The 16,520-nt window shown below is 34.9% G+C and overlaps 1 protein-coding gene across 1 annotated transcript in view; it reads right to left on the reverse strand.

The window, feature by feature from the left end:
• The window catches only part of LOC116165722 (plexin-A1-like), a 114,782-nt gene that overhangs the window by 31,367 nt on the left and 66,895 nt on the right, over nt 1–16,520 (reverse strand). The window contains exon 2 of the mRNA XM_031480385.1: nt 16,044–16,145. Coding sequence (XP_031336245.1) covers nt 16,044–16,090 — 47 coding nt within the window. The 5' untranslated portion in view covers nt 16,091–16,145. The remainder of the gene's footprint in view (nt 1–16,043; nt 16,146–16,520) is intronic.

The raw sequence follows: 16,520 nt of genomic DNA on the forward strand, positions 1-16,520 counted from the left end.
TAAAGAAAACTCACTCAAATATTCCAAAATAAGATTGAAGATTCCAAAACTTCACAAAAACCCAAAACATGCACGAAAATGCAGAAAATTTTGTGGTGCATATAATCAATGGTGGTGCTTCAAATTTGATACCTGAATATTCGCTTAAATTTCCGGTGTGAATATTCGTTCTTACCAACGGGAAGGGCGTAACAGGGGATCGAAAAACAAACATATTGCATATAGTAAAAATGAGTCCATGAGCTGACTGCCCAATGTCAATATTCTGATAGATATTTTTTTTAATTATACATTTTTTTAAATTTTTTTTAGGAAAGGCAAAATCAGACTGTGCAATACGAACTTTCGTATTTATGGAGATCTTTGAATATTTTCACCATGGATTAGCAAACATATCGTATATAGTATAAATCAAATGTCAACTTTCTTAGTTATGGAGATGTTTTTTGAAAGGTGCTTTTCGTAAAAGTAACCATAGCCCATAAAGAACTCAAATACGAACATGCGCCACATCAACTTTTCTAGCTATGAAAGCCTTAGGGGAAAATCTTTGTTCTTGTTCTATATTTTGCCTTCACTTTTTTGATTTTGAGGACTACGCCCCAAAACGCTTACTTTGACTAAGCTACTGAGCCCAATCTCTTGAAACTCTCTTCAATGTACCTAGTGTTTTTAGATAGCCTCAAATCTTATTTAAAATATTTCCGAATCCCTTAAGAATTCTTTAGAAACTCTCCAGAAAGCATTTGAGCATCTCACATCTTCAAAATCTCTATTTCAAATTTCTCTAGTTGATCTTCACGAATATTTTCACAGTATTCCTCATCGAGATCTCCCTCATAACCGTCGTTAAATTTTACCCGATGTGAAAGAAGAATGAAAATTTGCAATTATAAGCAACAACGTGATTTGACTGCACCCTCAGCGAAACAAACTTGAAAATGCAACCATCTGCTCAGAAAGCGGCCGTAACTGTATCCTGGAATTGTATTATTCCTCTCGAATACCTCGGGTCTAACGGTAAACGCGAGACACCACAAGGAACGTACCTAACAGATTTGACTGATATGAGTGATAGTTCAAAGGCGGCAAAGGTATCAAAAGGAATGATAATATTAATTTGTGGCACGTATAACCAAAAATCGCGTATCTACAGTTTACATTTATGACTATAACTTTCCACAGTCCAAATCCAATTTAAACTTAACGGAAGGTTTTTGTTACGAGGATTATTATTCGGTCATTGTCCACTCGCCTGAGAACATCTGCAGAGCTCTATGGAAGACAAGAGTATCAAATGTCGATCAAGGTCTTGATTAATAACGCCTATTAAAATATAATCGTGACCATCAAAGGCAGAAGTTCAGCGTAGTTTTTCAATAAAATACGTGTGATACGTATCTTATCTTAATTGTACAGCATCCAATAGCAAACATGAGAAAGTTAAACTGCGGCAAACCTGGTAAGGTACCGTTATATTAATAGTTACGTTACCTTAACTCGCTTTTTGTAGCAACGCTGTTATATAAAATTACAAATATAGAAGGTCAACAATATCTGGTACGGTCACCTTTGTAAAAATTGGGTATAGTAGAAGGTAACTGTTAATCTACTGGTCGCCTGTAATGCGGAGGCACTTTCGCCAGTGCCCAATTAAAGTGAAATTTTTCTAAGGACGATCTTACACGAAACGCGCTGATATGTTAATCTCAATAACGGCTTGATTTCGACCGAAATACTGTTGGCATAATGAATAACCTTCCAGTTTTTAATGAGATTTTAACGAGATTGTTAATACCGGGTGCACGGATCTGCAATGTTGCGTGAAGAAACGTTACACCTTAATTTAGTACCCCCCGCAAGTTATTTTCGATTTTTTTTGTTGAATTTTTTGAAGAAAAGTGTACGTTGAGACAGTCTTCCGCTGCGTATTCGGATGCATGGCTTGGCATTAAAGTTCAAATTTTAACACCATCATTTATAAATTTAGTGTAATAAAAGGAGAATCTAATCCTAGCTGGACCTCAGAGCAGCACCTAACCCCTTGTGTTTCAGAAGCACCTCAGTATCGAAAAAAATTTCTTAATATACTGTTCTAATTGCACAGTTCTAGATATGCGTAAAAATCATGCTTTTGATTAGTGTGAATGCTGACCAAAACCTATAGAAGGACTTTAGTTAGCTTCCATGACATAAAGATTTCTCAAAATGATCATTACCTAATCCCAAATTCTTACACGAGATTATGAAGAGAATTGGAGACTTCGAAGAAGGGATTCTGAAAAGTTATTGAAAATGCTTAGAAAGAATTTAAAGGCGCTGTTTTGAAGAAAACCTGGAGTAAAGAAAAAACACCCTTCAAAAATTAATGTATCTATAATTTTGAACTAATTAAACACTAATTTGTACCTCAAAATTAGAACTTGTACCCGCGTATAGTTTAGACAGAAAACAGATTTTTAAAGTGGCGGTTCTAGCAATCCACCATTCCGAATTTGGCCTTTAACTAATTTGCACCCAAGTTGTTTAAACCAATTATTACTCTAAATTTCATATTGAATATGAAAATTGACTATTTTTTCGTACATTTTTTTGTGCGCTAAACTTCGAATTTTCTTTTATTTTGCAATATGCGATTTTTGAGGTTTTTGATAAAATAAACGCCAATCACATAGAATCTCCGCGAAACTCGAGATGCTTTGTGTTTTGAATTTAGATCTAATTTGTACAAATCACCTTTCTTCCGTAAATTTTGTCGGAATTTCTATTAAATACGCCAAAACGGCTTATGCGGTCGGGGAATTCGGTTCCAAATTTGGATTTTTTTCGATTCCCACTAATAAAGTTCAAAAAAGAGGCACAGAACTATTTAACAGAAAAGGATGAAAACTTTTACCTAATCTAAGTTATTCCCTAAGGTTTATTTTATTTTATTTTTCTTTGTCCTTGCTAAGGGATTAAAAATTGTACTTGTGTATTTGTATTTTTCGTAGAGGATCTGTACATTTTATTTGAGCTATTGGATTATTGTTTTTTATAATTTTAAAATGATTATTTTTGTTATAGTTTTTGGCATTTTGGGTTAATATATATATAAACTACCATTTATCAGCTCTACTTGTACCTAATCTTAATTTAATACTTAGTTTAAAATGCAGTTATTTTTATTTTTTGTAGTACTTTGAAACTGTACACCGAAATATGTTTGTGCTTTTGGGGTTATTCCCGTAATACAAACATAAAAAAAAAAAATCAAATGGCGCTCCCGCGAATTTCTAGAAACTTGGGACTTGGGATACTACCTTAAAAGTGCTTGTGGTAATTGGGAAAGGATAATCGAATTTCAACTTACACTTGGAGGGCTTTTCATACCTCCCGGAGCTATCGAACCTAGCACCACGATTTTGCGGAGTTTGGAATATTTCCCAAGAAAGAAGGATTTGATTGTCATTTCCTACAATACACTATAACAAGTCCTGAGGACTGGAAGTTTTACGTGAGAATGTAGCACCAGGGGGTCTCAAACACCTAGGTCGATTTAATTACTTTTTTTCGGAGACTACCTTGAGAATACTTGTAGTAATTGGGAAAGGGTAATCGAGTACCCCCCCCCCTCGATTGAATAAAAAATAAATGAAAATTCTTTCTTTGGTTGGCCTAGGTCACTAAATGACTTCAATATTATAAGATTGGGAATTCAACAATCTTATTCTTAAGGTTCTGATACAACTTTGGTGCTTAAATAGGACTAGGTTCACTAACTAAAACTCTAATCGGACTACAATAGATAGTCCAATTAATTAAAAAAGAAATTAACCTTCCCCTATGTTAAGTCTTATTAAAATAGACATAAAATGGAAACCTTAATATTTTATTTTTTTGAGTCAGTACCTTTTCCTCCGTATTATTTGGAAATAAGCGTCGATATCCAGAGATTCCTTCGTCTTTAGTATGTGTAATTTTTTTCTTTACGGGAAACGGAAAAACCCGAACATATGTAATTGAATATACAGTTTGGCCCAGATTAAGCAATTTGGGCATAGATAGGGAACGCCCGTAGATTCGCCGCTCAACGTCTACGGCCACGAACGAGAAAATTATTTTTGCCCTTTTAGCGACAGGCTTATAAAATACTAAAAATAAGACCAGATTTTTGAAAAAAAAAATGTTAGAGCGTCGCAACGGCGACGAACCTTTTTTTCAAATAGCTACAATAGAGTAAGTTTTTCGAAACACCTCATTTTTCTGCATACACAAATTCTGCCAGAATTTATAACAAAAAAAACGGAGAAAAAATGTCAAACTGACACGTGAAGTGCAACAACGTGGGTCCTGACTCGAGGTATTTAGAAGAGAACGTATCGTACAAAATTATTGATTATCGCCAAACTAATTAGAAGTAATCGTAATCTTATATTTGAATGTCACTTAATTAATTTATATACAGGATGTCCCATTTATCTTGAGACATTCGATTAGTGCGGAAATGATTTTTATAAAAGAGTTATTTAATGATGCTATACACATTTTCACATAACTGTCTCTTAAAAGTCAAGTGTAGGGCAACTTAAATTTTTCAAATAGAAAATATAGTTTTTATTGAATATTTTTATTCTACATCGGAAAATAATTCTCTTTCGTGGGAAACGTTTTTTCCCTACACTTATCATTTTTTGAAGACGCTCATCCAAAATAGCGATTTTTGGTTTGAGCTAGGAAGCTGTTCTGTGAGGAATTTCGCACATTTTTTCATGGGGACGTACGTCAGATAAATGTAGTAAAAGACATTTTTAAAAGCTACTTAAGACAAGCTCCAATACTTCATGTAAAAAGGGGCGGGTAATCACGTAGGTCCTAAATTTACCAGTAACTATTTGAAGATTACATCTGAAGTTAACATTGCGTATTAATTATTTATTTAAATAATTGATAAAACAATCACGAAACAAACGAGCACAAATTAGTCTAACTTTATTAGGTTCACTTCCCAAAAGCTTAATTTGGAGTTCAAGCTAGCAACCCCAATTTAAAAATTCCTACGCGGGTACAACGAGATTCACATTTCAGCGGTATTTCAGGCGTACTTTCCAAACTTGTTGAATACTTTCTCTTTCCATTCTCCCAAATATCGCTGGTAACTTTAGCCCTGACCTTTAAAACGTAAGGGATTGTTCCAAGATCTATTTGTTTTGACTAAAGTAATTATGATAGACGCGTATGCTTTTATACAAATAGGAACCGAAGGAATGAATGACGTTTGGGGGTCAGTACTTCAAAACCAATCTTTCTTGCACAAACTCGGCTTCGAACATCCGTCGTGTGTTTCAAGGGAGGCTTGATACATATGGGACCACTTTTCTTTTGATTAACCGAGAAGTGTTTGTTTTTAGTTCGAAGTGAAAATTTAACAAAAGATTTTTTCTCCAGTTTCATTTACGAGTGAGGGACCATTTCATTCCACATCCGAGATTTGAAATGCAATTCTTCGGCGCCATTGTGCCGAAAATTGGTAGCGGAGATAATGCGATTCAGTTAATACGGATGACGAATACAAAACGAAAGCGAATTACTCATAAAGATGTTAATAAACCACGTGTAATGCTACTATGTAATTATATTTAACTCTAAGAATTAGAACAGTCATACAAAATTATTACGATATTGTCGCCCGAAATAGGATTAGGCTTGGTAAATTGAATATGCCGTGTGTAAACCTTTGTTGTACCTACTCGCCCCCTCATTTTACGTATAGTTTTGTTTATTCTCAACCGCGCTTTGAGTTTCTTTATTTCTTATTATTTCACCTCTACGTGGTTATGTAAAAATTACCCAATAATTTGATTTGCATTATTAACGTTGCAGATTTTTTTGCTTTACTGCCGGTACAATGAGCGAGTTTCTCGTGGGTTTCAGTTAAGGAGAGGTATGACCATAATTTTGCTATTAACCATTTAGTGCAAACGGAGGTTTTGAAGTATGCACCCACTACCGTTTCACATTTTATGATCTGTAATAGCCCGCCTATTGGCGTCTTCCTTATATTCGTCCTGATCGTATTTCGTAAAGTATTTGTCTAATCGCAAAAGTCTTAAGGGTTTTCTATTTCAGTTCTGTTCCAGAATTAAGGTCCCATTGTACGTGGGCGCGAATTTCGTAACACCCTGTATGTTGCTGAACGAGTTTAGCGTTAGCGACTAATCCTATATTTGACGTGTAAGTACCGATGAGTTCTTTTGTAACTAGAAAGACACTCGAAGTTTTTGTATTTACAGTAATCTAATCAATAGTATAATGGAAGAAAAAGCTACAATTTTCCTTTTTTGCGAAAATAGAGTTAAAAGCTAGCGCAAAAGCTAAAACTAAAACGTTTTTCAATGACAAAACGAGTGTCGTACTGTAGACCTCAGTAAACTACATAGGGGGAAGGTACGAGTTTTTGGGTATGCCCTTTCCGCTTTTGAAAAAATTCTTCTAAGTACATTGATCCCAATATTTTTGAGCGTAGGTACTCGGAAAATGGGTGACAAACTAATACTGTGTTCAAATTATCCAACTAAACTATAGTTTATAAGTGTATAGGAACAGAATATGAATTTAAAAGAAATTAGAGGGGATTACTTCCTCTTCTCTGCACTTGTGGAGGAGGTAGCATGCTAACAATTTGCTGATTTTGAAATTTATATTCGGCTGGAAAATCAGGGAAGGGAAGGAAGCCCTATTTGATTCTCTTAAAAAGATGGCAAAACATTATCCTTTAACAAACCATTTCCGCATTAAAAACTTAACTTTTTCTTTTACTGCTTCTTTCCTATTTCCTTCTTCTCTTCTTTTACTTATTTCTTCCCCATCTTCCTCATTTTATTGATCATATTCATCCCTATCTTGCATGGAGTAACACTATGACCGAGAGGAATCACAAATGTTTTCTAGTTGCCTCTTGTAGAATTTAAACTGTCATGGGCACTGTAAACCATTTCCTTCAAAAATTCTGTAAATGTGTCATTTAAGTATTAGAATTTTATCATTTTGTTCATCTAGTAGAGGTAGAATATTAGGGAGTCTTGAACCCCATCTCTAGTTAAAGGAAACAACCCAAAAGTTTCTCCCTAGGTGCAGATTTTTCAATCGTAAAAGTAAGTGCGCCTTTGAAGGGACAACTTCGATATATTCCCCTTAAAATCATTTCTCTTCTCCCATCCAGGTGAAGCTTGGGAGAAAAAGTCCTTATAACAGTTAATGTTGTTTATCAAAGTGTTTCTGTCCGTCCGCCACCCCATCTGTTCATGGTTGGTTGCCAATAAATAGAACTAGTGAAAATGCGCGTTGATTACAATTATTTGTTTTACTTGACATATGAACAGACAGTCTGGTATAAAAATAAAATCCATTCGCCATATTCGAGAAGCTTGCATTGTCAAAGTCTCCATCTCAAGGGACACCGGGGATTACGAGGAAAATATTACTCTTTCTACAAGAAGGAACTATGATGTCGATAAAATTTCATCAGATATTTGTTAGATGAGAGAATCGAAGACACAGGCGGGACACCGGGCAACGTTTTAGAAATATAAATCTGTCGTGGAACGTTAGCGATTATATTTCGCGATCCTTACTCGAGTTTTTACAATAAACGTAATTCTCTAACGACACTAAGAAGACGTACTAATTCCATTATTGTCGATCCCTCTTTGGTAATACGTTTTGTATTAACAAAAGCCGAGGGGTCGGCCATCCACTAAATTTGGTATACAGTGTCGGCTAAATGTCGAGCATGTTCATAAATATTTGTAAATGCCACCTAAATGCGTGTATGTGTGTAAATGTCGCGTAAATATAGGGAATATCCGTTTCGGTATTTTTCTACACTAATTCCGTTATTCTGAGTTGAACAAAAAACCTGCGAAAAACACCATCTGACGAATTAAAAGTTTTTGAATAAATTCAAAGCGTTATTAAAACTGAATAAAAAGTAACACAATCGATACGTCAAGAGTTTTTTTTTCACGAAGGGTTGAAAACTGCCACTGTTGAAATTTAAATTTCGGTCAGCGTAGAGAAAACATTGTAAATTTGATGCAATGGGGAGAATAAATGTCCTGTCAAAATGCAATGCGGCTACTGACCTCATTTACATTTTTTAGATTCGGCGATAGGTATATGCTCGCCTTACGTTCAACAAATAAAAACGTGCGATTAGGTAACGTGTCAATAATAAGAAACGGAGTTTCTTTCCAATAAAACGGAATTTCTCCCCGGGAAAAAAATTGGATATTTTAATTAATCTCCCGCAAATAAGTTATTTCAACTTTCTATTAATTTCAGAAAGGGAACGTCCATGTTTTTTTGACGCTGATGTGAAATTATTAATTCATTGGAAATTTAAACGCGGGTATAGTTGAAATCATAGCCGATTTTACTTTGATTTCTCTAATTTCAAGATATTTAATAAGCGCCAATTTGATTTGATATTAAATCGGTTTTTTCCCATACCCCGGTTACTACCACTCAGAAATACACCAAGGGATAAATCGCAGTGGATATTCATCCGCAAATTTTGGTGAAATTAGAAGAGTTTTTAAAATGAAGGGACAAATCCGCAAATTGGAGAAAGTTCATCGTAAGATTCCAAATTTCCGCCATGACATGAATGATGGAGTTCGAGGGAGAAACTGAAATTCTATATGCCGTTACCGATTATGTGAAAATGCTTCCAAAACTTCCACTTCAATGTGGCGTACCGGTAATAAAAAAATGACCCCACTCTGACGAAAGACAGAAATGATTCGTCGTGTACGTCAGCTATTGCTGGAAGGGGAACTTGGCTACCGAACCCCTTCATCATATGTACGTCACCTACGCTCTTTGGTGGGATGTGCCATAGCCCACAGTGCATGATAGTCTCCTGCGTACCATTTGGTTGCAGCGTCCTCCAAACTCACGTCCAAAGGAAACCGAACCTCTAGAGCCGTGTGTTTAGACACAGATTCAGATTCTCCGAAAAAAGTGCTAACAGGCACCGTCCATTTACGACCGTTTAAGCTAGCGAAGATGAAAACGAAATTTGACATTTTCAGTTTTTTGGTGACGTTTCAGATATTTTCAAAGATTCTTCAAAAATTTCAAATGCGTTTTTTAGTTACAAAAAGGGGCAACTTTGTCCCCATTTAATCTACACTGTATCTCTCGCCGTTCCAGAGATCTCATGGTTAGTCACGAATTTGAACCACCCTGTACATTCATAATTCTCTTCGAAGTTTTGAACGAACTTGATGTTTTTATACACATTAAATTTTTTAGTACACTCACTTCCTGGAATGTTTTTTTTTCATTTGTCTAAGATTTCAAAATTTCCCCTGAGATAACAATTTTTTATATATTTACTTGAAGTTGAATTTTTTTAATTTTAATGTGTTAAGCAAGAAATCCATCTTACGTAATTTAAACAATTGAAATTATCATTATAATTTGCTATCTACGGTTGAATCAATCAGTTATGTACTGCACCTCTAATACCATGCGATCAAAAAAGAATTGCTGACGAGTCACCTTTGGAAATTTTGTATACATAGGAAATCAACGTGATCTTCCAAAGGCGACTTGACGTCAGTCCTTGTATAATCGCCCGTTACAATTAAATGATACATTAAAATGAAGTTTGGGCATGCTCAAGTCGACTTTTTAATTTATTATAATATTTGCCAAATTTGAACAACAGAGTTAAACTGGTCAGTGGTCTTCAAAAACGTAAACCGAATACATTATTAGCATTAATTTAAATTAACTGATAATACCACCAGGGCCTATTTGGCAATAAATACACAGGGTGTTCTATGAAAAATAATCCAACCTTAAATCTACATAAAGGTCTAATGTAACTTGAACACCTGTGTATACATGTATCTAACAATAATTTCAAACACGTCAACAACTTATTACTTATTAATGTTGTGTCCTTTCTTTTTAAAGACATCGCAGTTGTTTTGCAGCAGAACGAAAAAAGGGAAAACGAAACCCTCGCCCGAAACGTGTAATAATTTGTGTTGTGAGAAAATATTGAGCAACCGTAGAAAGGAATTAATTGAAGTTTAATTAATGTTGTGTCCTTACGTCTTACAAAGGGAATGGGATGCCTTCACAGCAATAATACAGTTAAAAAGGAGCGCAAAACTGTCGCAGACATTGTGGGCGTTTGAAAAACATTCGCCATGAAGAAAGATGCTTCAAAGCGTAAAGATAATTTCCATCGCCGGTAGACACAGTAAAGTACAAATACACTTTCGGCTTAAGAAATTCTCATTCTGTCATTTTATTAGTTCGAAAAACACATCAAAGGCAGCTCGATATTTGAAATGTGTTTCCTAGTTGTAAATCAGAATATTGGATTGAAGTAAGGAATTTTTACATTTCTTTTACAAAGAAAACTAATCACGTCAGGTAATTGGCGTAAGTGTTTTTTTTTTACGTTTTATTTATATCTGGCCTTTTGACACAAGTTTTAAGGAGCGTCGAATGAATTAGTCGTTACCTACCAGGTCATTCCTAAGAGGATTTGCACAATCTCTACCGGGATTTGAATCCGAACACCTTTGTAACAGGAAATTTCGTTAAACGATTTAGCATGTTGCGAAATTCCCACTTCACTTATTTTATCACAATGTAGAAATTTTCTACACTGCCGCCTCAATACTTTAAACTTCGACAAATTTTCATTGCTTTACCATCCATCCAGTCAATTTTAAATTGTCACATTATGGACGTAAAAATGGGGCGATATTCAGGTACTTTTGTTAATGTTATTACGTTCGATCGAGAAGAATTGAATGAACCGATTTTCCGCCCTTGTTTTTGTTGTATTACACGCAATCACGCTGAAAGCACTTGCTTTAACAGCTGTAACATTCGAACTTCTCATTCCCGCAGATTTCTCCTTTAATCAGAATATGGAATCTAAAATTGGAGTTAGTGATACCGTGAACTGACAGACAGACGGAATACGCACACGGCTTAAGTATGCTTAGCCGCGACCAATAACAATATAGTACATCATAAGCAATACAAGACAGTGCCTCCTATTCTTTATTTTTAGGGATGAACTGAACTTTAAAATTTTAACTGAGGTAGTAACCATTTTTTAATATGTTGTGAAATTTCCTAATATGAAAAACATGTAGATGCGAAAAAACCGAGATTTTTGTCACATCCTTTGGTCCTACTAAAAACTTGACACAAAGATAATTTATATTTCTGCATTTTAAAATTTTAAAAAATTTACTTCAAACTTAAAATTTCTCAAGGAAAGAAATAAAGTGTAAAAATACTCGCAATTCATCCTCAATCGAATAAACCCGCACAAGACAAGGAAAATCAGAGGCTTGCACCTACTCTACCTTTTTGTTGTTTTTACTTATTAAAGTATATGAAATTTCTAGGGGTGGCATTGTCCCCCCCTAAATTGTTCCAGCCGGGGCACATGTCCCTGTGCCCCGGCGCCTATGGTTTGTAGTAAATTCCGTCATTTTGTCGTGGCGAACCTGGAACCCCGTTGCCTATGCTTGGGATTCTAGTCGCCTCCTGCAACGATCCATTACCAAGGGAATGTAGAAAGTTCTTCGGTACTTATATTATAATAAGAAAAGGGGAAGGAAAGGGGCAGCAGAAAATGCCCCTCTCGGCTACCAGGCACCATTTTCCTAACGTAATTTTTTTTGTTGATATAGGCGGAATTCATGCAGGTTAATTGACATCACTCCACCGGGTTTGAAATAGTTCGATATTTTGCGTAAAAACTTAATTTGTGTCGCTATTAAGCCGAAGCGATGTTAATTTTGAGGTTGAGTTAAGATGAATTTTAATATCATAAACTACAATAGTAAAGCTAACAAAGTAGTTTACTCAGACAATATCCCCACAAAGCCACGCAGCTTTAACGTAGTATGAATATTAATCCAGAAGGATGGTAAATATCTATTCATTCGGCACGATTGTTGTAACTTTAAGATAGCGATTCAAATTATCATGAGGGAAGCGTAGGTATTTGCGAAAAAAAAAGGTGCAATTACTTGAATGAAATGTCGGGGGGGTTCTTGAGCCTAGCAAACACGCCTTTACGTACAAAAACACTTCCAGAACTTTCTAACCCTCTGGGGTAAACCACCAAACTAACGATATAAAAACTTCAAGTCTACCAAGAGGTCTGATTTATTTTCAAAATAAATAGTAAGCGTTTTACGCAGATTTACGCGACTTAAGAGGAAAATCGGGAATTTGTGCCGCTTTCAGTTTCAATTTGAACGCTTTCTACAATTCGGCACGTACAAAGAAAACAGCGTAATTACTCGCTATGAATTCTCTATTACGAAGACACGTTAAATAGCAAAGCCTCTTTGATGTGTTTTTTGTCGAAATTATTTTTTAAGGTCTTTACTAAAAAGATTTAATTAGAAATGATACAGAAACATGTTGTGCAGTCGAGAATATTAGAACGGAAATTTTCAAAGATATTAAACATCAAAGCTTCTGTATCTAAATTACAGTACCTGAAATTTTGATCACAAATTACTTGCAATTTTACGAAACTTATTGATATTACTTACACAAATATTTATGACTTACTACTACACAGATTAAAGCCAACTAATTAATAGTCAATGTTTGTTAAGTTGAAGTCCAGAATATTCAAACAAGCAGCTGTTAGTGTAGGCAAATTAATCTCACTAAAGCGATTAGAAAATGATGTATGCAATAGTGAAACTGTACATTAAACTATCCGTACAGTATAAAGGCTCCCAAACTTCCTAATGACTATACTAAAACTACTGTCACTTCTTCAAAACTGTCTTGACAAAACCCGACTACCGGAATGAAATTAATCGCACGACCATGATTGATTTGCCTCTTTAAGAATCAACCAAACCATATACGCATCGCATAGACAAGGCATTCCTTTAGAACCGATTTACATAACAAGTTCCTTTTGAAGACCACCTTTTTGACACGTAATTAAATACGTTTACGATTTGGCAAAATTTACCTTTATCGTTTTTCAACGCGACTGACGATAGCACCGAAATTGCTAAATAAACAAAACAGCACAAAATTTAGCTAAATGTGTTGTGTCGTTTCCGAGACGAAATTAGAGCGAATAAACGACGCTTTTGCTTACCTCGAAAACATACTGTTCTCTGCTGGCCCGTGTAAAGTTAGCGACAAACAGTCAGCAATAGATACTGCATATTTCATGAAAAGATAGCAGCATTAAATATGGACACTAATTAATGAAATGTGGCGATAATAAAATTTATACATAGACCTTCTGATACACGTAGTGCTGACAGACAGACCCAAATTAAGGGTTTTTTCAACATTAATTACACCAGATATTAAATCACATATCAACCAATAAAATTTGTTGTTCAAATATTTAGCAAGATATTTTAAACACAAGGGAAAAGTAAAAACTACATAAACTAAACCGTCCAAAATCTCTGCTTTATTTTCTTTCACAGCAACCGTACACGTGTTTGCGCACATGCAATTTATAGGCGATATTTAAGGGTTGATATGTAATATAATTAGTGTTCAAACACCCTAAACGTCCCCACTACGTGTACCTAAGAAAATGCGTTATTTTAGGGCTGCTATGTGTATATTTAACATCAATCTGCGATATAGTTAGTGTTAAAACGGCCAGATGAATATTTTTGAATATTTATTGCCAACTTCACGCACGTTTTCTGTTGCCTATGGTAAATATTAACGAGCTTTCACGCACGGGCAGACGTCTTGATCGCAATTGTGCGATTTTCACAAAGCAAACATTTTGGTTGAGCTCAACTTTGCAACTGTCTGTTAAAAGATGGGCTGTCACATTAAAATTTTAATGAAATATAAAACATGCAACAGGCCTACAATTACATACAAAATTTTGACGACACATGCACCCAATTTGCTTTATTACCTATATTAGATCTGCTAGAACAAAAAGAAGATGCACAGATTTTTAGTGAATTTTTTAAAGAATTGGAAACGTTACACTATGTCTATGAAAACGTCTAGTAACAGTTCATTTTTTAAGTGGTTTTTAAGGTGCCTTTAAACTTTTGGGGTTCCAGACTCCTCTTAGTGTTTTGTAATCTTTAATTTTAATTTGACTTAGGTACTTAAAAACAGCTCCCCTCCGTAAATTACTACGTTGCGTCTTAGGATAGTAATAGCATTTTTCGATGCATTTCATGCTCAGCAGTCCCCACCAAAATTGTATGGTTCTTCCTCGAATTGTGCGAAGTTCGCTTTCATACTATTTCTGTTCCTATTGAGTTTTTGACGGTTTTTGAAATTTTCCGAATTTTAACATTGGAAATGTTTATGGTTTCATAGGTATAAATGGGTATACAGTTGCGAGTTTTTCATTCAAGCAGAAAAGGCAACGCTGTCGCATCAAGGGGCGATTGTACCCTACTCGACCGTGATTGGTAGGTGGTAAAGTCGCGGATACTGTCGATACCGTACTTCCTTAATAGCGCTTACTAAAATTCTCCTTTGATAATATTACGAGTATGTTACGACGCTTATTATTTAGAAGGGTGGTTCGATCAAATAAGAGATATTTGTGTTATACATAGGTGGCGTTATACGGTTATCATTTCCAATGTCTCCGATGGTTGCAAGGATTGCGAAATCTGTGAATTTTTTTACTGCTAAGATTTTGACCCATAGATAATAATACGGATCTTATCTCAGTGCCTACATTTTCTCAAATGGGAAAAGTATAGGCGCTCACATTTTTATTCGGGCAAATACTAGCAAAAATACCGAAAAATATAAATGGAACACCCCGTATAGAGTAAAATCAAAAAAAATTCTGAATGACCCTATATTTTCTTAGTTAATGGAGATACGGAAAAATGTCGTTTACAAAAGTTTCTCTACAATAATTGTTGAATAATCTGCCGTTTTTAAAATAAGTATACGGGGTCAGTTGTCTAACCTCACATTTTTAAATAGAGCACCCTGTATATTTTCATCTAAACCAATAGCACAATAAATTCTCATGTAGGTACCTAACACTAAAAAATTCATAAATATTTTAAAAAATGTTGTATTTTTTGAACTGTTTTAAATTGTTTAAAGTCCTTTACAATTTTTTTTGATCAGTTGAATCTTTTTTGAATACTTTCCCAGATGTGTTATATTTTTGGAAAGAGAATTTATTACCTATATCTTTTTAGATTAAAACTCGGATGAAAATATATACGGTGTTCCATTTTAAAACATTAGGTTAGGTGCGATAACTTTTTTTACCTGGCCCCGTATACAATTTTTAGCGCGTTTTTGAAAAAAAAGTAGCACTTTGGCTGTTCGGTCGGTCGGCTGCAAAGGTTTTTTAAGTAACTGTCGAAGGAATCATCGTAGAACGCTCGGGTTTGTAACATTAGCTTTGTATTTCAATTTTTTGCAAGCAGATAAGCATCGATTTTTCCAACTTGGAATTTTTAGCGAATTGTTAATACAAAAATCGGCTAGTTGTGGTTGTGGTGGATTCCATGTTGGAATAATCCTTTTCTTCAGCTACTGAATCACATTGACCCCACAACACAATCATTATTGTTGCTACTGTACAACATTTTTAATATGACATGATTTCATTTATGTATTTCCAAAAGAATCGAATGTGTATCTGTGGAGAATCACTTAACGTTTGCTCATGAATCAACTACATACCTACGCTTATACAGAAAGTAATACCTTTGTTCACTAAATTTCTTAAAAAATTGACATTCAGGAAATTAGACAAATGGTTCGCGTGACAAAGCAACGTGAATTAATCATATGTGACAAAATCTCGTATCTTGGTAAAACGAGTAATCTTCGCACGAAAATGTGTCTATGGTTATTTATATCACATTTCTGTTAAAAATCGAAAATTATCTCGCCCTAAGCTAGAAACAAGAGTTTACCTACTTCAAACCCATGTGTCACATCCTGATTCGTACAAAATTTCCAAATATTTTTGTATCGAGAAAAACTTTTGAGAATCTACTCACCAAAATCCTTGATGATAGCAGGAAATAAACAGGATAATTAATTCCATCAAGTGGTAATCATCACTAATCCACCGTCACTCCGGAAATGAAAAGAGCGGTCAACTAAAAAACGAAATAAAAAATAGTACAACGATTGTAAATATATATTTTTGTTAATATTATAGACGCCACCGGTAATTGATAGGAAATTAACACAAGCCCAAGGAACTTCAATGTCACCTAGTGATTCACCAGTGACGCAATTTTATAAGATTGCACCATAAATTGAATGTATTTTCATTCAATTTATGGTGCGATGTAATTTTAGGATTATCTGGCAAGGTGGAGGTCAATTAAAATATTCCTCATGGTACAGACCACATGTCAAAGGTGAAATAACCCAAAAGACATATCGAACGAAAACATATCTCACTAACTCATAATTGCAATTTACGTGGTATGTGAATGGAATGTAGGATTGTTTAAATATCAAAGGTG

The sequence above is a fragment of the Photinus pyralis genome, unplaced genomic scaffold (assembly GCF_008802855.1).
Source record: "Photinus pyralis isolate 1611_PpyrPB1 unplaced genomic scaffold, Ppyr1.3 Ppyr1.4_LG3a, whole genome shotgun sequence".
NCBI lineage: Eukaryota > Metazoa > Arthropoda > Insecta > Coleoptera > Lampyridae > Photinus > Photinus pyralis.